The sequence below is a fragment of the Paroedura picta genome, chromosome 2 (assembly GCF_049243985.1).
Source record: "Paroedura picta isolate Pp20150507F chromosome 2, Ppicta_v3.0, whole genome shotgun sequence".
Taxonomy (NCBI): Eukaryota; Metazoa; Chordata; class Lepidosauria; order Squamata; family Gekkonidae; genus Paroedura; species Paroedura picta.
In genome coordinates, this window is record NC_135370.1 from 105,194,767 (window position 1) to 105,219,401 (window position 24,635).

General features: G+C 44.3%; 1 protein-coding gene across 4 annotated transcripts in view; it reads right to left on the minus strand.

Moving 5' to 3' along the window:
- The window catches only part of METTL15 (methyltransferase 15, mitochondrial 12S rRNA N4-cytidine), a 158,318-nt gene that overhangs the window by 90,023 nt on the left and 43,660 nt on the right, over positions 1-24,635 (minus strand). The window contains exon 1 of one of the 4 annotated variants that reach the window (XM_077321974.1): positions 11,236-11,999. The exons of the other annotated variants lie outside the window; for them this stretch is intronic. Within the exon in view, the coding sequence (XP_077178089.1) occupies positions 11,236-11,388 (153 nt within the window). The 5' untranslated portion in view covers positions 11,389-11,999. Of the gene's footprint in view, positions 1-11,235; positions 12,000-24,635 lie in introns of those variants that run through there. 4 annotated transcript variants of the gene reach the window in all.

Here is a 24,635-nt window from a genome sequence, read left to right on the forward strand (position 1 = left end):
ATGGCCGAGGGTTGGGGACCACTGATCTTCGGGACCTCTTTAAGGACTGGAGAAGTCCCGTAGGACTGGAAGAGAGCAAACGTTATTCCGATCTTCAAAAAAGGCAGGAAGGATGACCCGGGAAACTACAGACCAGTGAGTCTGACCTCTGTTGTGGGGAAGATAATGGAGTAGATATTAAAGGGAGCGATCTGCAAGCATCTGGAGGACAATTTGGTGATCCAAGGAAGTCAGCATGGATTTGTCTCCAACAGGTCCTGTCAGACCAACTTGGTTTCCTTTTTTAACCAAGTAACAGGTTTGCTGGATCGTGGAAATTCGGTTGATGTCGTTTACTTGGATTTTAGTAAAACTTTTGATAAGGTTCCCCATGATGTTCTGATGGATAAGTTGAAGGACTGCAATCTGGATTTTCAGATAGTTAGGTGGATAGGGAATTGGTTAGAGAACCGCACTCAAAGAGTTATTGTCAACGGTGTTTCATCAGACTGGAGAGAAGTGAGTAGCGGGGTACCTCAGGACTCAGTGCTTGGCCCGGTACTTTTAAACATATTTATTAATGATCTAGATGAGGGGATGGAGGGACTACTCATCAAGTTTGCAGATGACACCAAATTGGGAGGACTAGCAAATACTCCGGAAGATAGAGACAGAGTTCAACGAGATCTGAACACAATGGAAAAATGGGCAAATGAGAACAAGATGCAATTTAATAAAGATAAGTGTAAAGTTCTGCATCTGGGTCAGAAAAATGAAAAGCATGCCTACTGGATGGGGGATACGCTTCTAGGTAACACTGTGTGTGAACAAGACCTTGGGGTACTTGTGGATTGTAAACTAAACATGAGCAGGCAGTGTGATGCAGCGGTAAAAAAGGCGAATGCCATTTTGGGCTGTATCAACAGGGGCATCACATCAAAATCACAAGATGTCATAGTCCCATTGTATACGGCATTGGTCAAACCACACCTGGAGTACTGTGTGCAGTTCTGGAGGCCTCACTAGAAGGACGTAGATAAAATTGAAACGGTACAGAGGAGAGCGACAAAGATGATCTGGGGCCAAGGGACCAAGCCCTATGAAGATAGGTTGAGGGACTTGGGAATGTTCAGCCTGGAGAAAAGGAGGTTGAGAGGGGATATGATAGCCCTCTTTAAGTATTTGAAAGGTTGTCACTTGGAGGAGGGCAGGATGCTGTTTCTGTTGGCTGCAGAGGAGAGAACAGGCAGTAATGGGTTTAAACTACAAGTACAACGATATAGGCTAGATATCAGGGAAAAAAATTCACAGTCAGAGTAGTTCAGCAGTGGAATAGGCTGCCTAAGGAGGTGGTGAGCTCCCCCTCACTGGCAGTCTTCAAGCAAAGGTTGGATACACACTTTTCTTGGATGCTTTAGGATGCTTAGGGCTGATCCTGCGTTGAGCAGGGAGTTGGACTAGATGGCCTGTATGGCCCCTTCCAATTCTATGATTCTATGATTCTAACAATTGAGCAAGGTGATACATATAGATATAAATAGTATGTGGGAGAGAATTGCCTAGAAGGACTCCACATGTCAGAATCTGACGGGCAGGTAATTCCTCCCCCATCTTCACTTTCTGCCCTCTGTCATGGAGAAACGAGTCCAGACATTGTAAGGATAAACCCTAATCCCTGCCACAGTGATGTAATGCAGCAATAGGTCATGATCAAATACCCACTGAAAGGTCAAATGAGATCAGAGCATCAACCTACTATGGTTGAGCTGTCTTCAGAGTTCATCTGTGAGGTCAACCAATCTCACAGCCAGGTCAAAGCACCTTGAATAAATCTTTGTTGGTCTTAAAGGTGCTACTGGACTCTGATTTTATTGTGCCGCTCTCTAAATTACCTTTCCCAGGTACACAATTTGCAAAACCGAATGGTAATTTGCAGGATCAGAAGGATCCAGATATGGTTTCTTTAAGAGCAGTTTCACTACTGTTTCTCTTAATTCCTTTGGGAATTAAATTCTTCAATCTATATGCAGGACATATCAAAAGAAAACCTGTATTAGATTTAGATGACAGTGGAATAACTTTTTTTTGAAGGAATAGTAACAATTTGGTAAATGCAGATGAAACCACTACTGGAAAATATATGAAGACTTAAGATTACTCCTGATGAAAGTTAAAGCAGAATGTGCTAAAGCACAATTACAGCTAAACAAGATGGCAAAAATAATTACTGATGAGGAACTACAGAACTTTAAGACAGACTATGAAGGAATTGAAATTGTTAAAATATTTTCTATTATTATATGGCTCTGTCAGCAACAAAAAGAGAGACTACAACCAAGAAATCAGAATGAAAGACTAGGAAGGGAAACCATGAAGAAGCTAGAAAAGGTCCTTAGGCATAAGGGCACGTCACAGCTGAATAATATCAAGATAATTCATACCACAGTAATCACCATCTGGCATTTGCAAAGTCTCTCTAGGGTCAGCATGGCGTCTGAGAGGGTGATTCAGATTGGGGACCCTCTCCCCACAGATTCTGATAAACAGCTGATGTTGGAAAAGAAATCTCTCTGCAGAATTGCCTTGGAGTATGTAGGGAGGGCCCAGTTTGAACTATCCCCACTCTCGTATAACATACAGATTAGCAGCATTTCCAGTGATCCCTGAAACTTCCCTCCCTTTGGAAGGGGGGGGGGAGTGAAAGGGAGGGTTTAAATGGCTGCCAGTTGGATGGGTCAAGCTGTAAAATTTAAATGGCCTTCGTAAAGGAGATAAGTTAAATGACCTACAGCCATTCCAGCCTTACAGTAGGGTTGGGTGCACCTGTCCACTGTAAATCTTGAATGGCTGCAAGCCATTCCAGCACTAATCTCCCTCTGAAAGGGGGGGGGGGAAGACAGAGGCTTTAAATGACTAGCAGTCATTTATGTAAATGACTAGCAGTCATTTATGTAAATGACTAGCAGTCATTTAAGTTTCACAGTTGATCAGCAGACAGGTCAAGCTATTAAAATTAAACGTGTGGCAGTAATTTCAATGATATAGCTACTGAATATGCACAAATTAAGAGCCTCTTGTGGCACAGGGTGGTAAGTCAGCCGACATGCTGTCTGAAGCTCTGACCATGAGGCTGGGGGTTCGATCCCAACAGCCGGCTCAAGGTTGATTCAGCCCTCCATCCTTCCAAGGTTGGTAAAAAGAGTACCCAGCTTGCTGGGGGGTAAAATGGTAATGACTGGGGAAGGCACTGGCAAGGCCACCCTGTATTGAGTCTGTCAAGAAAACACTAGAGGGTGTCACCCCAAGGGTTAGACATGACTCGGTGCTTGCACAGGGGATACCTTTACCTTTATGCACTAATTAATACTGCAATATTTCAGTTTTTATTCAGGCCAGCTATACCAGTAGCTGAAACAGATTACAGAATTTGCATTTACCTTAGAAATACTGTAAAATACCGGTAAGGTATTTTTCTCAATTTTTTTGTTTGTTTGGGTGAACCTAATGTACTAATTACCATTGCTATGTACAAGTTGGGCAACATAGAAAGCTGACAAGAAGAAAGTTGATTCATTTCAATTGTGGTGTTGGAGAAGAGTTTTACAGATAGCGACAAAAAGGAAAAATACGTGGGTTCTGTTGTTGTTAGGTGCGAAGTCGTATCCGACCCATTGTGACCCCATGGACAATGATCCTACAGGCCTTCCTGTCCTCTACCGTTCCTCGAAGTCCATTTAAGTTTGATCCAACTGCTTCAGTGGCTCCATCCAGCCACCTCATTCTCTGTCGTCCCTTCTTCTTTTGCCCTCAATTACTACCAGCATTAGGTTCTTCTCCAGAGAGTCCTTCCGTCTCATGAGGTGGCCAAAGTATTTGAGTTTCATCTTTGGGATCTGGTCTTCTAAGGAGTAGTCAGGGCTGATCTCCTCTAGGACTGACCAGTTTCTAGATCCAATTAAAGTGGATTCTAGATCCAATTAAACCTGTAATCTCCCTAGAAACTAAACTGACCAAATAGAGGCTACCCTTCTTTAGTTAAGGAATCATAGAATCAAAGAGTTGGAAGGGACCTCCAGGGTCATCTAGACTAGTGATCCCCAACCTGTGGGCCGCGGACCATATGTGGTCCATCGACTAATTGGAGCTGGGCCCTGAAGGACGCCTTCTCCCCCCCCCCCCGGCCTTTTACTTCACCCCCCCCCCAGCCCTTTACAACACACTTTGGGTGTCCTTGTCTCCCATCACTCCCAGATGGGACTATCTCATTGCAGAGAAACAAGATCAGGGTTCCCATTGATCTGTCAGTGTCATGAGTTAAAATTTCCATGAAAATAAAATGTTCCTTATGTTCATTGTTGTGGCGTGTCTGTATCTTATTTTGAAGGGAGGTTTAAACATTACCATAGCAATCAGAGAGCGTTAGGGCAGTGGTTGACAGTAGAGGAGTAAACTACCCCCCCACACACTGGGCCTCAGTAAAATTGCCAAGCATTGAGTGGTCCCCAGTGATAAAAAGGTTGGGGACCACTGATCTAGACCAGGGGTCTTCAACTCCCAGTCCGCGGCCCGGTACCAGGTTGCTAAGGCTATGGTACCGGGCCGCCAGCGGCCGCGCCTGCCTTCTCCCCCCTGCAGCGAGAGGGGGGGAAAAGGCAGGCGCGGCTGCTGGCACGCCAGCGACGCGCGGAGCCGCCGTGCATGCGTGTTTGCGCCCCCTGCTAGCGAAAACGCGCACGTGCGGCTGTTCTGCGCATGCGCGTTAGCGCCACCTAGTGGCAAAAACGCGCATGTGCGGCAACTGCGCATGCACGTTTACATGCAGCTGCTGTGGCTGGGCCGCCGGCTCTCTCCCACCCTCGGAGGCGGTCCCCGATTACAAGGTTGGGGACCACTAATCTAGACCAAATCAATGCACAATGCAAAATTCACAACTACCTGGCTACCACAGTGACCCCAATTTCATGCCCAAATGATCCCCCCCCCATATTGTGAGAAGAATTAATGGAAAAGACAGTAATGCTAGGAAAAGTTGACTTCAACAAGAAAAGAGAAAGATCCAACATGAGATGAATTGACTAAAATAAGAAACCCCAGCCTTTAATTTGCAAGACCTGAGGAAGGTTGTTAAGGATAGGACCAGGATGTTTTTGAGGTCATGAATTCATTTCGTCGAATGAGACTGAATAGTACTTAACACACATAAGCAATCTTTGCAGCACATTACAAGAATGTTCTTATGAAGAAAAATAGCAATCTCCCTTCACAGCACCTCTAGGTACATCTACGGTTAATATCATCAAAAACATCTGAGGGATCTAATAGAATTAACAGTCTTACACTGCCAAGTCCATCTGCTGGATTAGGTAGTCAACAAAGAAGTCTCTGTACCAAACTAAGATGAAAGCCATTAAAAAGTTTATAATCTAATTTCCTGCTGGGTAGCTGCTGGGTAGCTGTCCAGAAAAAACTAATTCTTCTAAAGTATACCTATTCCATTGGTTTATATTATAAGAAAATCCTCCGGAATGGAAACATTATAAATACAAACCAATAAATCACTGCTATATACTTTAATTTTACCACAATTTTTACAAAGATCATCGGTGTTACTACTACCTAAACCCTGCAAACATTTTGCCTTGTTCTAAAATATTTGTCTCAACAATCTTGTTTTCACTCAGCTTCAAGCCACCAACTTGTACCACTCAGCACTTAACACCCACTCAGGGTGGCTGTCCCGCCCCTGAGTGCGTCCTCCTCCAACCAGCTTGCCTGTCTGTCCAGCGGCCTGTCCTCCACCACTGACCATCCCTTCCTCCTTCCACTTCCCTCTGAGGCTATGAGGCTGCAGATCCCTGCCACTTGAGAGCTGCCCTTACCCATGAGTTCCATAACAGCTGCCTGCAGCCTTTCAGGGTCCAGGGGGAAGCCATCCGCAGAGTTCTTCCACTCCACCCCCCTAAACTAGCACCCACTGTATTCCTGAATGCAACAGGCTTGGCCCCTAGTAGAATACATAAAATCTCATAACTCCCCAGACCCTCAACACCCCCCTCAGCCCCACCCCATTTATCTAGCCTCAGATGGCGGTGACACCTGAAGAAAAACTTTGGTAGGTTAATATAGAAGTAGGCAGTCTTTAAGGTTTGCTGGTCCCAGTACTTTGAATTAGGCCCATAAGCAAGCTGGAAGCCAGTGTAGGTGTGACAAGACTGGAGTGACATGGTCATATAACCCGCTCATCATTTTGATTGCAGCATACTATACTGACAGAACAGTGGCACCTTGAGTCCAATGGCATCTTTAACATCATTATTTAAAGTATACACTTTCGTATGCATGCACACTTCTTCAGATACATTTGAAGTGTGCAATTAAACAAAAGCTTATACCTTGAATAAAACTTTGTTGGTCTTAAAGGTGCCACTATACTCAAACTTTATTCTGCTGCTTCAGATCAACATGACTACCCATCTGAATCTATACAATATTAATTGTAGCTTCCAGAGAACAATATCAGTATACAAAAAAATTAATTTGTACTGTGTTATTCCAAAATGCTACATGAGAAAATCATTTATCAGAGCAAGTAAGAAAAAATGTGTTCCCAGATCAAGTAAGACATATCAGAAGGAGGAACTCCCAAAGAGCACAGATTTTAAGGGGGAAAATGCATACATTGGTTTAAAAACTGGTTGTACTTTACTCAAAGAGAGCCAGCTTGGTGTAGTGGTTAGGAGTGCCGACTTCTGATCTGGTGAGCTGGGTTTGATTCCACGCTCCCCCACATGCAACCAGCTGGGTGACCTTGGGCTCGCCACAGCACTGATAAAGCTGTTCTGACCGAGCAGTGATATCAGGGCTCTCCCAGCCTCAACTCCCTCACAGGGAGGGGAATGTAAGCTGCTTTGAGACTCCTTCAGGTACAGAAAAGTGGCATATAACAACCAATTAACTCTTCTTCCTTAAAGGGAGTTATCAGACACTGAGCCATTTTAAAACAACATTTTAAAGTATCTGTAACCTCTCCTGTGGAGTGGATTAAATAAATCGGAAAGGGCTGTGTGGGCGGGGCTTGTCCATGATAAAAACTCTGAGGGGCCAATCAGGAGCCGCGAAGCCTCCCCATTGGCCACTTGGCCCGCCCTGGACTGGCCACTCGCGGGGTTCAAAACAGGGAAAGGAGCAGGGCCTCCACGTATTTGACACGGAGGCCCTGCTCCTTTCCCACCGCCAACCCAGGTACCGCGGTTTCCCAGCTCCCAACCACTTCACCCCGGCATAATGCTTCCCACCTATGTGCCTGTCCCCCCGCCAACCCACTGCCTAAAGTCGCCGCCACGCTCCCCCCTCCAATGGCGACTCAACTGTTGCCATCTCCCACCCACATGGCCAAAACTCACCCGCGCATTCCCCCCTCCCTTGCGGATCCCCCAAGCCGCCCACCCACCCATCACCATTTCCTGCCACCCACATGCCCAACACTCACCCCCACTCTCCCCTCCTCCCCCACAGATCCACTGAGCCACCCACCAGTCGCCGTTTCCCTCCCCCCACATGCCCAACACTCGCCCCTGCACTTCCCTCCTCCCCTGCAGATCCCTGGGCCACCCACCCACACATTGCCGTCTGCCGCCGCCCATCCCCCCAAAAGGCGCCCCCCTGAACTTTGGGGGGAAGGAGGGGAGGCAATAGAGGGAACAGGATGGTTGAATTAAGGGGTACAATGAAAACAAAGGTGCAAGCAGACACCATTTTGCAAAAACATATTTGAGAAGAGAAAGAGAGCAAAGCATGATGGTAGGCTGCCTTCAATAGACTCAGTAAAGAAAGCATGTTGCGAACTTCAGCCTGGGAAATACGGGAAGGAAGGCCCAAATACAGAAATACTACAGTTAATTCACAGCATCCAAAGGAAATACATAGCAAGGCCCAATTCCACAAGAAGGTGCAAAACTCGTGCTGCCTTTTGCTTGCAAACGCACGGTTGTAAACCGTGCGTTTGCAAGCCTTCTCATGAGGGACTCCTCCTGAGTTTTGCCTCTGCCTCGTTATGGCTTTTTGGCTCCTCATAAGGCGGCAAGGGAAAACAAGTTGAATTTCTCCCCCCACTCCTTGGTTTCTCAATCACAACAAGCCAACAATCAAAGCACAGTGATTTTACCGCGGACTCTGTCCCCCAAGCCCTGAATTTTATTTTTAAATGCATTTCCACATTGCTATGCAGTAATGCCACAACATAAATGCATTTTTAATTTTAAAAATTAAGACTTCCGTATTATTATATAGAAATGCCACACCGATAAAGCATTCCCCCCTCTTTTTTCGGGGGGGGGGGATTCATAGTGCTCTGGACTCTAATTATGTTTGAATAGAATTGTGAGAGGCTGGACATTGTAACTGGACCCTTAAAAGTGATTGTATGGAAACAGTAGGCTTAAAAACAAAGAGCATGGATGCCTAGCTGATCAGGAGAGGGCTGCTTAAGCATGCAGCCCACCCCCCTTTCCTCGTTCTTTCACCTCCATCAGAAAGCACAAAAGACTGGACACTTTAGGGATAATTTTATTTTAAGTTATGTAAAGTAACTTTGCAGTCCTGTGGCAATGCAGACTGTGCCATTCTTTTTTTTTAAATGCCCGGAGCAGGAAATAAAGATGAAAGGGTGGGTACAAGGGTGGAAAAAACACTGCAGGGACTGTTATGTGTTTCTCCTAGTTGCTCCCTGATATGAATTGAGAAAAAAGTGGTAAATCTCAAGACAAATCTGGCCAAAACTAAAGCTAGCCCCTTGACAGCCCAAGATGCAGACTATGTCATGTGGAGGAAGCTCTAAGAGCTGCCAACAACTAGGGGCTGTCCAAGGGAAGATTCATCATGCGGAATCGGTCAAGGTAGGTCTCCTAGACCGTTTATGCACTAGAACTTCACTGCCCCAGCTCTCATGCAGGAGTACAAATCGGGGGCGGATGAGGTGCACCGGGCCAAATGCTCCCCCATGTGAGTGCAGGAAGAGGTGGGGCAACCTGCCACGACTAAAACTCCAGGTTGCAGTCAAGCATGAAACCTCCAGTGCATAAAAGGTCCTAAAGAGGAAACAATACATTACCGGTTAATTCCAATGACAAATTCACCAATGTGGGTCAGGGTCCTATTAGGCATGAAGACCCATATCAAATTTCCAAATGGTAGGTTTCACAGGCCCCACATCAGGAACACAGATCAATATGCATCTTTAAACGTCCCGCAGCACCATGGGCGCCGCAGACTAAATAAAAGAGTAAGGGCTTGTGGGGAGGAGTTCGGGCGGGACCCGTCCGGGATAAAACTCGAAGGGGTCCAATCAGGAGCCGCAAAGCGCCTCCTGATTGGGCCCCAATGAGTGCCACTCGAGGGCCAAGTGGCCAATTGGGAGGCACGCATAGCGCGCCTCCCTATTGGCCACTTGGCCCGCCCTGGACTGGCTGCCCACATCCGCCATTTCACCATTTGCCAGCGATCCACAGTCGCCACCGATAAAGCCGCCTACCGCATGCCCGCGCACCGTCGAGGACCCGCCGCCGCCTATAGCCGCCACCAGCCCGCCTCGCCACAGCCCCACGCGGCTGCTTTTCACCCGCCGCCCTGCCGCCACGGCCCCCTTCCACCAGCACACTCTGCCGCGGCCGAGCCGCCTGCGATTTCCCCCGCCCCAGGGGCCCTGTTCCCAGCCACGGCGGCGCCACCAACAGCTTCGCCTGCCCCGCGGCCCCGCCCAGTCTCCGCCAGCTGCCGGCCGCTGCCGCTTCCGCGCCACCTACGCCCGACCCGCCCACAATGGGAGCCGCGATTCTGCCGGGGACGGCTGGCGGCGGCACACCCACCGGCCACAACGCTGGAGCACCGCGAAGAACTACGGCCCCCTCGACTCCATCCTCACGACCACCAGCCCCAACAATGTCTCCTCCTTGCCCTGACATCCAGCAGGTAAGCCCCACGCTGGGGGGAGGCCTGCCCAGGCCTTCAGCCTGCGGGGGAGGCTTTCAGCCCACCCCATCCACGGCCTCAGCTATGCCGCCGCCCGCCGCCAAGCCATACGGCCACCATCGCCTTCCTAGCACCCATTTTATTACAATTTAAAATGGGCTTTCTATCTAGTTTATACATAAAACATGAATAATATGGCAGCATCGGCAGTCTAGACGTGTTTCACAAACAATGGTGTTCAGAGTTGTTTTAGCAAATAACCTAATAAAATCACACTGCTCTCTTAGTTCTTCTCTCCTATGGAACTAAAACCACAAATCCATGCAGTTTTCTACATCCATACTATGTCATCCTGTCCCTGAACGTCTCCTGAATCACAGGACATCATTTTTGAGAGATATGCGATAGAGATGCCATGGTTATTTCCCCAGGGTCTTTTTTTCACAAATTGCCAAATAAGAAATTGGAGAATTTGAGGAAACATTGAAAATAAATGCCTATAGGATTTTTTTAGAAGGACCAAAATATTTCTTAACGCAACATATTTCACATTTAAAACATATTGCATGGAAATATTTGAGAGATTTCCAGTTTTTATAATGAAAAAAAATGGAAAATTTCGGGTGGCAAAATAACTTCCTACTAAAATATTTTTGAGTGAGTGAAAGACTGATAAATTTGGCCAGGGCAGCCCTGAGAGATCATAGAAAACAATCGGGATCATCTCCCTGGAAAAAGTTCACCCAATCCAATCACACCGCTCAACCCCAAACCTCCAGATAATCTAAATTCAAGAAACTAAGTAAGAAAGCCAGGGTACAAGCCTCCCCAGAAATTAAACTTTTAGCTACCCAAAGAAGAGTAAGCAAAACATCGTACATGGATGGCCCACGAACATCAGGCACAATCACAGTCACAAGCATCAGCAGAGGACCCAAGGGGGTCGGGGATCCCAGTAATAAGGGGGAAAGGCAGAGACTGTGGTGGGAAGAGGCTGGGGAAAAAAGGGAGCTTGAGATACGATCATACTAGGGCCTCTTCTAAACTCCACCCTGTCTCTCGGGCCACTAGAGTGGACACAATGGTAAAGAACCCACCTCCAACATTTATGCTGTGCAACACCAGGTTGATCCAACACAAAGCCTCCACCCTGCAAGCCTGTTTTGCAGAGCAAGGGATAGACCTGGCATGCGTGATGGAAACCTGTCATGGTTGAACCACTATTCTCTGAAGACCCAGCTAAGGTTGCCACCTCCATCTTAGTTGGGAGCCCAGCAGATTTCAGCTCACCTGTGGAAATTTACGGATCCAATGAGATTCCTGAATGCTCTGTAGGACCCAATGCCTACTGGTACTTCTATAGGTAGACTGGACAACGACTGGCATGACAGGATGCTGGCCGCCATCAATGACATAGCTCCCAGACATCCTCTCCACCCCCATCTCAAGTGGGGTATAAAGAGGAGATGCGCTGGAAGAAACAAGAACTGAGACGAGTAGAGTGAACTTGGAGAAAGACTTGGATGAAGAATCGAGAGCATCTTATAGAATGCAGATGAAAGTCTATGAGATGACAGTGAAGTCAATGAAATGCAACTTTTACTCAATATGCATCACGTCTGCACACTCATGACCAACTCACGACCAACCACTATAAGCTGTCTCACTAATCTTAAGAAAAAATGAATTTGGATTTGTTGTTTTCCTGCATGATGCTTCACTGTTCTGCAGCCAAGTATTAGCATTCTGTTACATAAATTTGCATCAATTTACTTTCAGGGAATGATCCAAACCATCAGTGTTGACTGTCTTATTATGGCAAACAGTCTATTTAAAGACTAGTGGAAATGGTATGTGTCTATGTGGCATCTTTCTGTCTAAGACACAAATGGAATCTTTTCCCTGTGAACTCAAATTCATACTTAGAATCCATATATCACTCAGCTGAATACAACATACATACAACATATGAAAACATAATCATCAGGAGATAATATACTGCTTCGGAACACTCAAGTCATGATGGCAGACAATAGTCTTTGTGTTCAATGATAAAACACAACTGAAGACAAAATTAGAGGAAAGACATATTTTCCATGAATCTACTTTTTAAAGCATTATTGTCTCAGTCAGAAATGAGTGCAGTAATTAAGATAATTTAATATACATTATTCAAAACATAAATTATCTCTTCAAAATATTTAGAAAACTCCTTTGGCCAAAATTAAAGAATGAGATCACTGGTTTGGAGGCAGCTACTGATTCATCTACAGTATGATCCAAATTGAAGTAGCTAGAAAGCAGATTAAATTACCGGGTTAAGAGTTCTGGCATTTAAAGCAAAATATAATACACGGAAATTCTTTTAATGACTCTCTCTTTTAGATATTATACAGTAGTCCACTTGTATTATCAATGTTTAAATACCAAGAATTAAAGAGCACTATTTATTATCTTGCAAACATTGCAGTTAACAAGATTATCATGCTCTGAAATCAGCCTTCAGACATACTTCTGAAATTAGCTATGAAAAAAACAAATACCAGAATGGAATATTCCAGTGTTGTCAGAGTCCCATGTTAAGCAAAGTTTGAATATTGTTATTACACTTCAGAAAGGATAAAACACTGCCTGCCCAAGGGGGTGCGTGAAAAAAAAGTAGAGTTGAGGCACAGGCTGCTGTTTCACAAATCTACCACCTTGACATCATTATACAGTCCTGTTTCAAATGATAATAAAAGTAGAAAGTAATGCAGACAGGAATCTAGATGAAAATTGTTGATGGAGTGATAGTATTTTAAAAATATAAATAATAACACTAGCATTTCTTTAAGAAAACATATTATTTGGGCAGTACATGTAGAAAGGGTTTAGTTCCTAATTTTAGCACATTAAATACATAATGTGTCTCTTTAAAAGGTAAATGAGTCACAATCTAACAATTATCTAGGCAGGTCCTACGGTTAAACCAGCTAACCCACTCTGTCCTTCTAGGGGTCAGGATTTGCTTATGAAAAGTCATCACACTAACTTGAAAACAACTACACAAAATTTTATTATTTATTTTAGAATTGTTTTGGCCTGCCTTTCTCCTAAAAAGGATTAAAGACAATTTGCAATTGTATTTCTTACGGGAACACCTTGGAGGGCCCAAATTCAGCCCACACTCCAAAAGCTGCACTGGCTACCAGTTGACTACCGGATCAGGCTTAAGATTCTGGTAATCATCTTCAAGGCCATACACAGTCTGGGACCTGAGTATCTGAACAACAGCCTCTCTACCTATTCCCCTAAAAGAACTTTACACTCCTTAACCACCAACAAACTGGCAATCCATAACCCTAGGGAAGCTCATCTGTCAATGACTAGAGCCAGAAATTACAATACGAAAAAGGAAGAAAGGTTCAAAACATATACCGAGAAAAACAGAACCTTTCCAAGGCAATTGGTACAATAAATTTTATATATCAATAATTTTTTAAGGACCAACCAAAATGGTTTCTAGATATACTCCATTTTCATAATTTTTCTTCAGTGGTTGATTCCTTATACTCATCAACCAATTTTTATATATAGATAGGCCACCGGCTCTGTAAAGTATTGTAGGGAATGTCAGTCAAAAAACAAGAATGTTTTTTTATTGTACCAAAAAAAAATGGTTGGTTGGTCCTTAAAAAAGTATTGATATTGCCTTGGAAAGGCTCTGTTTTTCTCTGTAAATGACTAGAGCCAGGGCATTCTCAGTCTTGGCCCCCACCTGCTGGAACAAGCCCAGAGGACATTAGAGTCTTGCTGGAACTAAAGCAATTCTGCCGGGCCTGCAAAAAGGAGCTCTTCCACGAGGCATTTGGTCAAGACAGTTGAATAAGCTTCCAACCATTAGACAGAAGGCCCATAAACTGCACACAGTGCAGTCAGACCTGTTATTACATTGTTGATACATTTTTTTCACTGTTAAATGAGTTTCTGTATCTGAATGTTTCGTTGCACTGTATTGTTATGAGAGTTATAATGTAAACTAGCGATCCCCAACCTGTGGGCCGCGGACCACATGTGGTCCTTCGACTAATTGGAGGTGGGCCCCGAAGGACGCCTTCTCCCCCCCTCCCCGGCCCTTTACTTCATCGCGCCCAGCCCTTTACAACACACTTCATTGTTGTGGCGTGTCTTTATCTTATTTTGAAGGGATGTTTAAACATTACCATAGCGATCAGAGAGCGTTAGCGCAGTGGTTGAGAGTAAACTACCCCCCCATCGGGCCTCAGTAAAAGGTGTTGAGTGGTCCCCGGTGTTGAGTGGTCCCCGGTGATAAAAAGGTTTGGGACCACTGATGTAAACCACTCTGAGCCGAAAGGGAGGGTGGTATATAAATAAAAATAAATAAAATATATTTGAGCAATTCAAACCATCCTGTAATGCAGATTAAAACAGCTTCTGACAACCAGAAAATTTACAGGAAAAGTTAATTATGTAATTTGATCTTGTACAGCCATCTAAATACTAACAATGTAGACAGACCATCCTGACCTCCCATCCCTTGATCTAGGCCTCAATAGCCTTTACATGTCACAGCCAGCAGCTTGAATTGGATCGGAAAACCAATATCAAGCAAGGCAATAATTATAACAGTGGTATAATGTGAACTGTGGCTAACTGCAAATAATAAATGAGCTGCAGTATTTTACACTAGATTAAGTGTAAATCACAACAGTATAACCTCAAAGTTCCTGTAAAATGGATTAGGGTGGCTAGATTGGCTAAATCTACCAGGGCAATGACAGATGCTATTGGAAGGGTTGTGGGTGAGCATTGGGGGGGATCTTAGATTGTTGATTGCTGCCGCCATTCATTGGATGCATTGGGGTTTTTATCTGGTTTTATGTTTTATGTCTATTGTTTGTATGTAAACCACCATAAGCCGGCCAGGCCAAGAGTGGCGGTCTATAAATATAATTATAAATAAAATCAAGATAGGCAAATTACCATGCCATATGCAGACAGTAAAATGTCTGTTTAGATGGTACATTGACATGTTTCTCCATTCAAAGAGCAGTGTCTAAAAATAGTCACTAATCTTTGTGTGTAGATGACATGATATGATACTGATGACATGATATCAAGCTACATATTGTTGTTGTTGTTGTTATGTGCGAAGTCGTGTCCGACCCATCGCGACCCCATGGACAATGATCCTCCAGGCCTTCCTGTCCTCTACCATTCCCCGGAGTCCATTTAAGTTTGCACCTACTGCTTCAGTGACTCCATCCAGCCACCTCATTCTCTGTCGTCCCCTTCTTCTTTGGCCCTCGATTGCTCCCAGCATTAGGCTCTTCTCCAGGGAGTCCTTCCTTCTCATGAGGTGGCCAAAGTATTTGAGTTTCATCTTCAGGATCTGGCCTTCTAAAGAGCAGTCAGGGCTGATCTCCTCTAGGACTGACCGGTTTGTTCGCCTTGCAGTCCAAGGGACTCGCAAGAGTCTTCTCCAGCACCAGAGTTCAAAAGCCTCAATTCTTTGACGCTCGGCCTTCCTTATGGTCCAACTTTCGCAGCCATACATTGCAACTGGGAATACCATAGCTTTGACTAAACGCACTTTTGTTGGTAGGGTGATGTCTCTGCTTTTTAGGATGCTGTCTAGATTTGCCATAGCTTTCCTCCCTAGGAGCAAGCATCTTTTAATTTCTTTGCTGCAGTCCCCATCTGCAGTGATCTTGGAGCCGAGGAAAATAAAATCTGTCACTATCTCCATTTCTTCCCCATCTATTTGCCAGGAATTGAGAGGGCCGGCTGCCATGATCTTTGTTTTCTTGATGTTGAGTTTCAAGCCAACTTTTGCACTCTCCTCCTTCACCCGCATCAACAGGCTCTTTAGTTCCTCTTCACTTTCTGCCATTAGAGTGGTATCATCTGCATATCTGAGGTTGTTGATATTTCTCCCTGCAATCTTGATCCCAATTTGTGACTCCTCTAATCCCGCCTTTCTCATGATGTGCTCCGCATACAAGTTAAATAGGCAAGGCGACAGTATACAGCCTTGCCGAACTCCTTTCTCAATTTTGAACCAATCCGTGATTCCATGTTCAGTTCTCACTGTTGCTTCTTGACCTGCATATAAATTTCTCAAGAGACAAATAAGATGCTCTGGTATTCCCATCTCTTTAAGAACTTGCCACAATTTGTTGTGCTCCACACAATCAAAGGCTTTAGCATAGTCAATGAAGCAGAAGTAGATGTTCTTCTGGAACTCCCTAGCTTTTTCCATGATCCAGCGTATGTTGGCAATTTGATCTCTAGTTCCTCTACCTCTTCGAAATCCTGCCTGTACTTCTGGAAGTTCTCGGTCCACATATTGCTGGAGCCTAGCTTGTAGGATTTTGAGCATAACTTTGCTAGCATGAGAAATGAGTGCAATGGTGCGGTAGTTTGAACATTCTTTGGCATTGCCCTTCTTTGGGATTGGAATGTAAACTGACCTTTTCCAATCCTGTGGCCATTGCTGAGTTTTCCAAATTTGCTGGCATATTGAGTGTAGCACTTTTACTGCATCGTCCTTTAAGATTTTGAATAGTTCAACTGGAATGCTGTCACCACCACTAGCTTTATTGTTGCTCAGACTTCCTAAGGCCCATTTGACTTCACATTCCAGGATGTCTGGCTCCAGGTCAGTAACTACCCCACTGTGGTCATCAGGGATGTTAAGCTCGCTCTTGTATAGTTCTTCTGTATAATTTTGCCACCTTTGCTTAATCTCTTCTGCTTCTGTGAGGTCCCTACCATTTTGGTCCCTTATCATACCCATCTTTGCATGAAACGTTCTCTTCATATCTCCAATTTTCTTGAAAAGATCTCTGGTCCTCCCCATTCTATTGTTTTCTTCTATTTGTTTGCACTGTTCATTTAAGAAGGCATTCTTATCTCTTCTAGCTTTTCTCTGGAATTCTGCATTCAATTGGGTGTATCTTTCTCTTTCTCCCTTGCCTTTCACTTCCCTTCTCTCCTTAGCTATTTGTAAAGCTTCCTCAGACAGCCATTTTGATTTCTTGCATTTCTTTTTCTTTGGGATGGTTTTAGTTGCTACCTCTTGTACAATGTCGCGAACCTCCGTCCATAGTTCTTCAGGCACTCTGTCTATCAGATCTAATTCCTTAAATCTATTTGTCACCTCTACTGTATATTCGTCGGGGATATGATTTAGTTCGTACCTGAGTGGCCTAGTGCTTTTCCCTACTTTCTTCAATTTAAGCCTAAATTTTGCAACAAGAAGCTCATGATCTGAACCACAATCAGCTCCTGGTCTTGTTTTTATTGCCTGTATAGAACTTTTCCATCTTTGGCTGCAGAGTACATAGTCAAGCTACATATAATTCCCCCCAAAAGTTTCACAGGTGTTAAAAAGCATGGAAACAATACAGAGCCTTGTAGCAGTTAACAAAAAAGATCCCATCATGCTTATTTAGATTCTCCAACTACTACCTTTTGAATACAGCACATGCACAAAAATAAACCACACTAGTACTTTTCCTCTTAATCCAACCTCCAGTTGTTATGTTAATTACCACCGCAATTTCTAACTATAGAAGACAAAATGCCCAGGGAGAAAAAACTGTCAGCTTTTATAATCCCCCCAATTCTACTGACATTTCTCAAAGATACCAAGTCAAAGTTATCCAGAAATGGATTGCACAGCACCCTACACACAAGACTACCTAACCCCACGTGATCAGATTAGATCTGACAGATTTTATCTGCAAAATATGGCACACTGTACAAGATCAGAAAAAATGGGGAGGATGTAGAGGGAACAAACTGGTCTACATCTCAGTCACCACTTATGAAGAAAAAAATATACTTTTGTCTAGAGAACACAGAAATTCCACAAAACCTGGGAGCTGGCCATCCTTGGGTTAACCTTTATGAATAAGGTTCCCAACCTTTTTGAGCCTTAGACATCTTTGGAATTCTGAGGCAGGGTAGCAGCCAAACGCACACACAAAACACAAGATTTGGAATATAAACACATACATATATATCAAAGATGGCGGAGGAATAATACGTGCACAAAAGACTCCAGTGGGGAAGAGGAGGATTGAATACACATATGTAAGACAATGGCAAGAAGGAGGCTAACACGTGAGTACAAGGATAATGACAATGATACCCAGGGTTGAGGGGCAAATAACACAAGCAGCCTAAGAAGTGTGGGACAAGTATGAAAGCAAGCAGACAATAGTTCTGCCTTCACAATGGTCCCACCAACTTTCCAGAAGCACACAGATGCCTGGTAAAATACCCATGTGCACCATTAGGACACCTGGGAACTATGCTTGGGAACCTTGCTCTATGAATAAGAACATCATGGATGGTAGGATCATGCTGAAACTATAGATTAGGAACATATGGGCACCGAGCGGATTTCAGCTCACCATGGAGATTTATGGATCCAACTGGATTCCTGAATGCTCTGTGGGACCCAATGTCTCCCAGCACTTCTCTAGGTGGACAGAACTGGTATGACAGGATGTGGACCGCCATCAATCCCAGACGTCCTTTCTGCCCCTGTCTGAAGTGGACCCCTGGTATACCGAGGAACTACACCAGAAGAAATGGGAACTGAGATGACTAGAGCAAGCTTGAGGAAGATTCGCGACAAAGAATCAAGAGCATCTTATAGAATGCAGATGAAAGCCTATGAGCTGGCGGTGAAGTCAATAAAATGCAACTTTTACTCGACATGCATCATGTCTGCACACTCATGGCCAGCACAATTATTCAGGGTAATCCCCTCACTGCCCTCGATGAAAGGCACCAAAACAATAGCCAATAGGATATTAGCGGTGAGGCATTTGCGAGTCATTTCACAGACAAAATCTCAACTCTCTGCCGCAACCTCCCTCCAACAGAAAGTGAATTAGAGGCCCCTTGGCCATCCTTGTAGAGAACACTGAGTTACTTCAGACAACTCTCATTAGCTGAAGTGAACAGGATGCTAACAGCAACGAGTCCAACCACTTGCACACTAGACCCATGTACATCGTGGCTCCTAAAAACAACAGACATAAGAATTAGGGCCCCCCTAATTTCTCTCTGTGGCGCATAGTGGTAAGCAGCAGAAATGCTGTCTGAAGCTGTCTGTCCATGAGGTTAGGAGTTCGATCCCAGCAACCGGCTCAAGGTTGACTCAGCCTTCCATCCTTCCGAGGCCGGTAAAATGAATACCCAGCTTGCTGGGGGGTAAAATGGTAATGACTGGGGAAGGCACTGGCAAGGCTACCCTGTATTGAGTCTGCCATGAAAACACTGGAGGGCGTCACCCCAAGGGTCAGACATGACTCGGTGCTTGCACAGCAGATACCTTTACCTTTACCTTTAATTTCTCTCTCTCAATGGGAAAATTCCTGGAAGGACTAAGAGGCAGTGGTGTGCCCATTGCTCAAAAAAACATCCCTGGACCCACAGGAGCCTGACAACTATCACGCCATCTCACACTTAGCGTTCCTGAGGAAGTTAGTTGAAAGGGCTACTGCAGACCAAATATCAGCATTCCTGGAGGAAACATCAGCCCTTGACCCATTTCAGTCGGGTTTCTGGCCTGGCCATGGGGTGGAAATGGTACTACTCACCCTCCGTCACCAGCTAGACCGAATTGGATCTGTGCTGCTTACACTATTAGATCTGTCAGCAGAGACACCGTAGATTACAAGCTCCTAGCTCACCTTCTCACTGACACCAGAATACAGCCCTCAAATGGCTGATCTCCTTCCTCCATGGTCAAAATAAGAGAGAGAGTATCTAACTATCATCAGCTCACATGTGGAGTCCCACAAGGAGCAGTCCTCTCTCCTAACATCTTCATGCACCCTCTTGCTCAGCTGATGCGGAACCTTGGGCTGGGTTGCCATCAATAAGCAGATGACACCCAGCTCTTCCACCTGATTGATTACTCCACCAGAAAAATTAGCCAGATGCCTGAAAGCAGTGACGAAAAGGCTCAAGCATAGTTGTCTGAAGCTCAACCCTTCAAAGACAGAGGTCCTGTGGCTGGGAAGGAAGGGACTATGCGAGGAAGCACACTTACTCAACCTGGCTGGAGTGTGTCTAGCAGTAGTCCACTCCACCAGAAACCTGGGTGTGATCTTCATGCCTCCCTCTCCATGGAGATGCAGGTCACGACAGTAGTGTGGCAGGCCTTCTATCATCTACACCAAGCCAAGCTACTTGCTACCTACTTGGCACCAAAACATCTAGCCACAGTGATCCATGCGACGGTCATCTCTAGACTGGACTTCTGCAACTCACTCTATGCATGCCTATCCTTATCCTTGATCTGGAAACTACAATTGGTTCAGAATGCCACTGCCAGGATTCTCACCAATACACCATGGAGATCTCACTTAGCAGGTTCCCAATCGAATTCCAGATCAGGCTTAAGGCTTTGGTTTTTACCTTAAAAGCCATATGCAGTCTGGGACCATCTCTCTGCCTATACCAACAAAAAAGCACTATGTTCCACCACCGCCAACTGGCTAGTGATCCCTGGCCCCAAAGAAGGCTGATTCTGTGAATGCTTAAGGGGGTGCAGGTTACAGTGGATGAGCAATAGAGTTGTGAGTGTCCTGCATGATGCAGGGGGTTGGATTAGATGACCCATGAGGTCCCTTCCAACTCTATCATTCTATGATTCTATGATTCTAAGTACATTGGTCCTCAACAAAGGCCAGAGCTTTTTCTGTCCTGGCCCCTACCTGGTGGAATGAGCTCACTGAAGAGATCAGGGCCCTGCCTAAATTCACACAATTCCGCAGCGCCTGCAAAAGGGAGCTCCTCCACCAGGCATTCCCCTGAGTCTAACCAACCCAATAACATCAACAGGTCCCCCCTCAGACACCCGAGGGGCCTACACCAGTCTCTGGGGGTTTATCTAAGTTGTTGTTCATGTTATGTTATTGTTGACTTAAACCATAAATATTATGTTAATTTAAACCACTGTTGCATTATTGTTGATGCTATTTTGACTATGTTCTGTGCTTAGGTCGTTCCATGTAATACCCACAATGCTGTATGTAAACTGCAATGAACCCTATGGGTATAAAATCAATCAATCAATTAAACAAACAAACAAACAAAAAACAGTCTGCCATGAAAACTTGTTGGATAATGTGGGACTGGTCACAGTCTCAAAGCCTAACCAATCTCACAGGATTGCTGTGAGGATAGAATGGGGAAGGGAAGAATGTTGTAAGCTATGTTGCACTGCCGCCACCCCCCCCCCCCCCCGCAGTAGGGAGAAAGCCAGGATATAAATAAAATTAAATAAAAATCCTGTATCCAAGCTCTACTGACAGTCTCAGAAAATTCAGTTTAGCTGTACCACAGAATTAAACTGAGTAAAGATTCTTCAACTATTTTCTTCTCTGAAATGTATTCAATTTTATTATCTTGGGGGGGGGGGGATCGTGTGTTTCCTGGAGTGCTTATACTATCTGTGCAGACCTAAACGAAGGTTATCATGTCACTGGAGCACAGCAATGCTGCAATGAAGCAAACAAAATAAATATAGTACATTTTTCAGTAATTAGAAATGCAATGCTTTTAAGTATCACTGAGAAGAGAGGATTTAATGACCTATGATACACTGTAATTTGAGATGCTCATATTCTCGTATGAGTTGCAGGTACAATACATTAATACATAATTAAAGAACATGCAGTTATTGTGATTTATATTTATGTGAGGTCAGCTTTACAAAAGGAGAGTATTTCAGACTCAAAGGAAAATGAAATAAAATTTGTTAGCAGAAGCAGAAACTCAAATTCTTCAACAGTGTATGACTTATTTTGATTCTTGTATTCTACAAATGACTCTTGAATATAAATAAAATCCTATGACTTGCCTATGACACAAACAATCGAGTATACACATTACATATACTAAAAATTCACAAAAACTAAACAATAGCTATGCTGTATCCTTATATTTATAATTTATTATTCTCAAATAACAGCATGCAAAATACCACCTTTAAATTACAAGGGTGTGGCAATTACTGATAGCTACATTCTCATGTTTTCTACAAAAGGTTAAAAAATGTACATTAGATAATTATCATTTTAACAAAACACAACAAAGGCACTATCATATCATTTGCCTTCTCAAAACCCATATAGAACAGAAGGCAGCTTACCTAGTCTTTCATTTTTGACAAGCATCAGTTTATGAGTTTACGTTCTATCAGTGATATCATATTACACATGAGATCACTTTGCTTGCCTTTGTTAGTGCTTGCTGGATGAGACAAAAACCAAGCGTACAATATCTGTGCCTGCCTTAATTAACCAAATTAGATACTCACAATAGTTGCATTTTTACAATTATTCAGCATTCATTTTTAGTAAAGTGCTATTCAGATCACAAGACTTTCTATACCTACAAATGAATGCTTATGATAACAGCATTTATAAGAAATGGTAAAGAAATTCCTGAGAATGGGCACTGGCATATTTATTAAAAGCATTTATACAATGCTATTGTATTTTTAATCAAAGTCCAAACAAAAACATAATACATACACTTGAGCCCTAGTTTTAAAATGAGAAATATAGGAATCCTTATCCATTCTTGTTCCTCAATACATTTCTGAAACAGCCTAGGGGGTGGGACGTGTCCGGCTGTCCAAGTTGGAATAGGGCCAATCAGGGTGCAGCCAGCTTTGCCCTGATTGGCCCTGCCCCTGCAGCTCCCACCCTCTGGCCCTGGACTCTAGCCTCTTTGCTCTCAGACGCCTCAGTGCCTGGAGCCAGCAGCAGGTAAAGGGAGAGGGCTCTGGGCAAAGGATCGTGGTGGAGGGCTTGTTAACGAGGGCCTCTTGGCCTCCTAGGCTGGGCCTGCTGATGAGGGCCTCCCGGCCTGCTGACTGCCTGCTAATGAGCTCTTTCTTGGCCCTGCTAACGAGCTGCCCAGCCCCCACCTGCCCCACTTGATTTCGCTGTGAGCTGTGGCCCAAAGCTGCCTGGCCGGGTGCAAGGGGAGGGGACCCTTTCTGGGCCCGTTCTGAGGAACGGGCTTTGAAGCTAGTAGAAATTATAAAACTGTTAGATGGCAGAGCTGAATATTACTATCACTACTATTCTGTGTCTTACCCAAACCCATCCAGTCTTTCCTCATTACCAAGGAAAATGGCTTGTACTTCTCAGAAATAAATCACTGATACTGTTTCATTATGCAAATTAAAAACCTGTACCAACTCAACTTGCCAAACGCTTTTTAAGGGCAGCCCCTCATAACGCTTGTTGAAGTAATCTAATCAGCAGCCACATCTTTTCTCTCCAGGAAATGTCACAGCTGGCTAACCAGTCAAAGTTGATAAAAAGCACTCATAACCACGACTGCAGTCTGCTTTATCCAATGGAAAACTAAAAGAGCTTAGTTGTTATCAATGAAAAGCCTGGGCCCAGCAATCTCCCGAAGCTATAGACCTATTCAGAACAGGAACCACCTTATATCCTGTGTCAGTCCTAAAGCTCCCAAGTACTACTACCATCTTCTCAGGATTAAGTTTCAGTTTATTAGTTTGCATCCACCCCAAAACTGCCTCTAGGCACTAGTTTAATCATAGATGGTAAGCGGAAAGAAGTTTCTTATCTAATGAATTTGGGACTGAGTTTAACTGCATCTCAAACAGAGAAATCTGTGGGAATTTCTAACCTCCCACTCACTCTGCATAACCACAAGTGTCTACTACCTTTGGATCCAACTGAATCAAACAAGGAATCCAAGCAGATCCAAGCATAAGGCTTCTGAGTAGGCATGTGCACCACCCAAAAGATTTGGACTGTTTCGAGTTCAGAAGGACCCAATTTGGACCATTCAAGGACTGTCCGAATCAGCTGATTTGGATCCGGCTTCAGCCAAGGCACTTTGGACATCTCCAAAGCGCTTTGGCCATTAAAGTCAATGGTGCCATTGACTTTAATGGGGAATTTAAAGTTTCTGCAATCTCCATGGCCTGGGGTGTTGTGTGTGTTGAGTTAGAAGCTCCAATCTTTCAGGGTAGCTTCAGGAGCCTCTTCTCTGACTCCCTCCAAGTTTCAAAAAGATAGGACCAGGAGAAAAACACCAATTTTAGGGGCTCCCAAAGAGGGTGCCCCATCCTACCTTTATTATATCCAATGGAGGCCACAACAGCACAAACCACCAGACCAGACCAGAGGGGAAAAAAAGAAATAGAACCCAGAGAAAAAAATAGCAGTGAATTCCAAGCACCCCAAACCACTCCAAGACCCCACCCACAGAAACTCAAAGAATAATTTTGTTTAAAAATAGAAGTGAAGTCAAGTAAAGTGTGATTAAAAGTGAGAAGAAAAAAAGTGAAAAAGCAAGAGGGAAAAAATCTGAAGTAGTCCCTCAGGAAAACAATTTGATGTCTTCTTTGGTGATGAAGACCCTCCAAGGTTCAGTGCAGCAGCCGCAGCCAGCCAGGCCCAGCACACTCTCTGGACATAAGACTCAATGACTCTTCTCTACCAGAACAGAGATTCCCTACACTGCATGCTGACCTGGAGTGACTTATCAGGGAGCTACTAGGACCAGTTGCAAGAAAGTCCAGTGTTTACATGGAATAAGAGCCCTTTGTACCCCAGCCAGAATTTCAATATCTGTAACCTCCTTTCCCTCATATGATAAATTATTCTTCT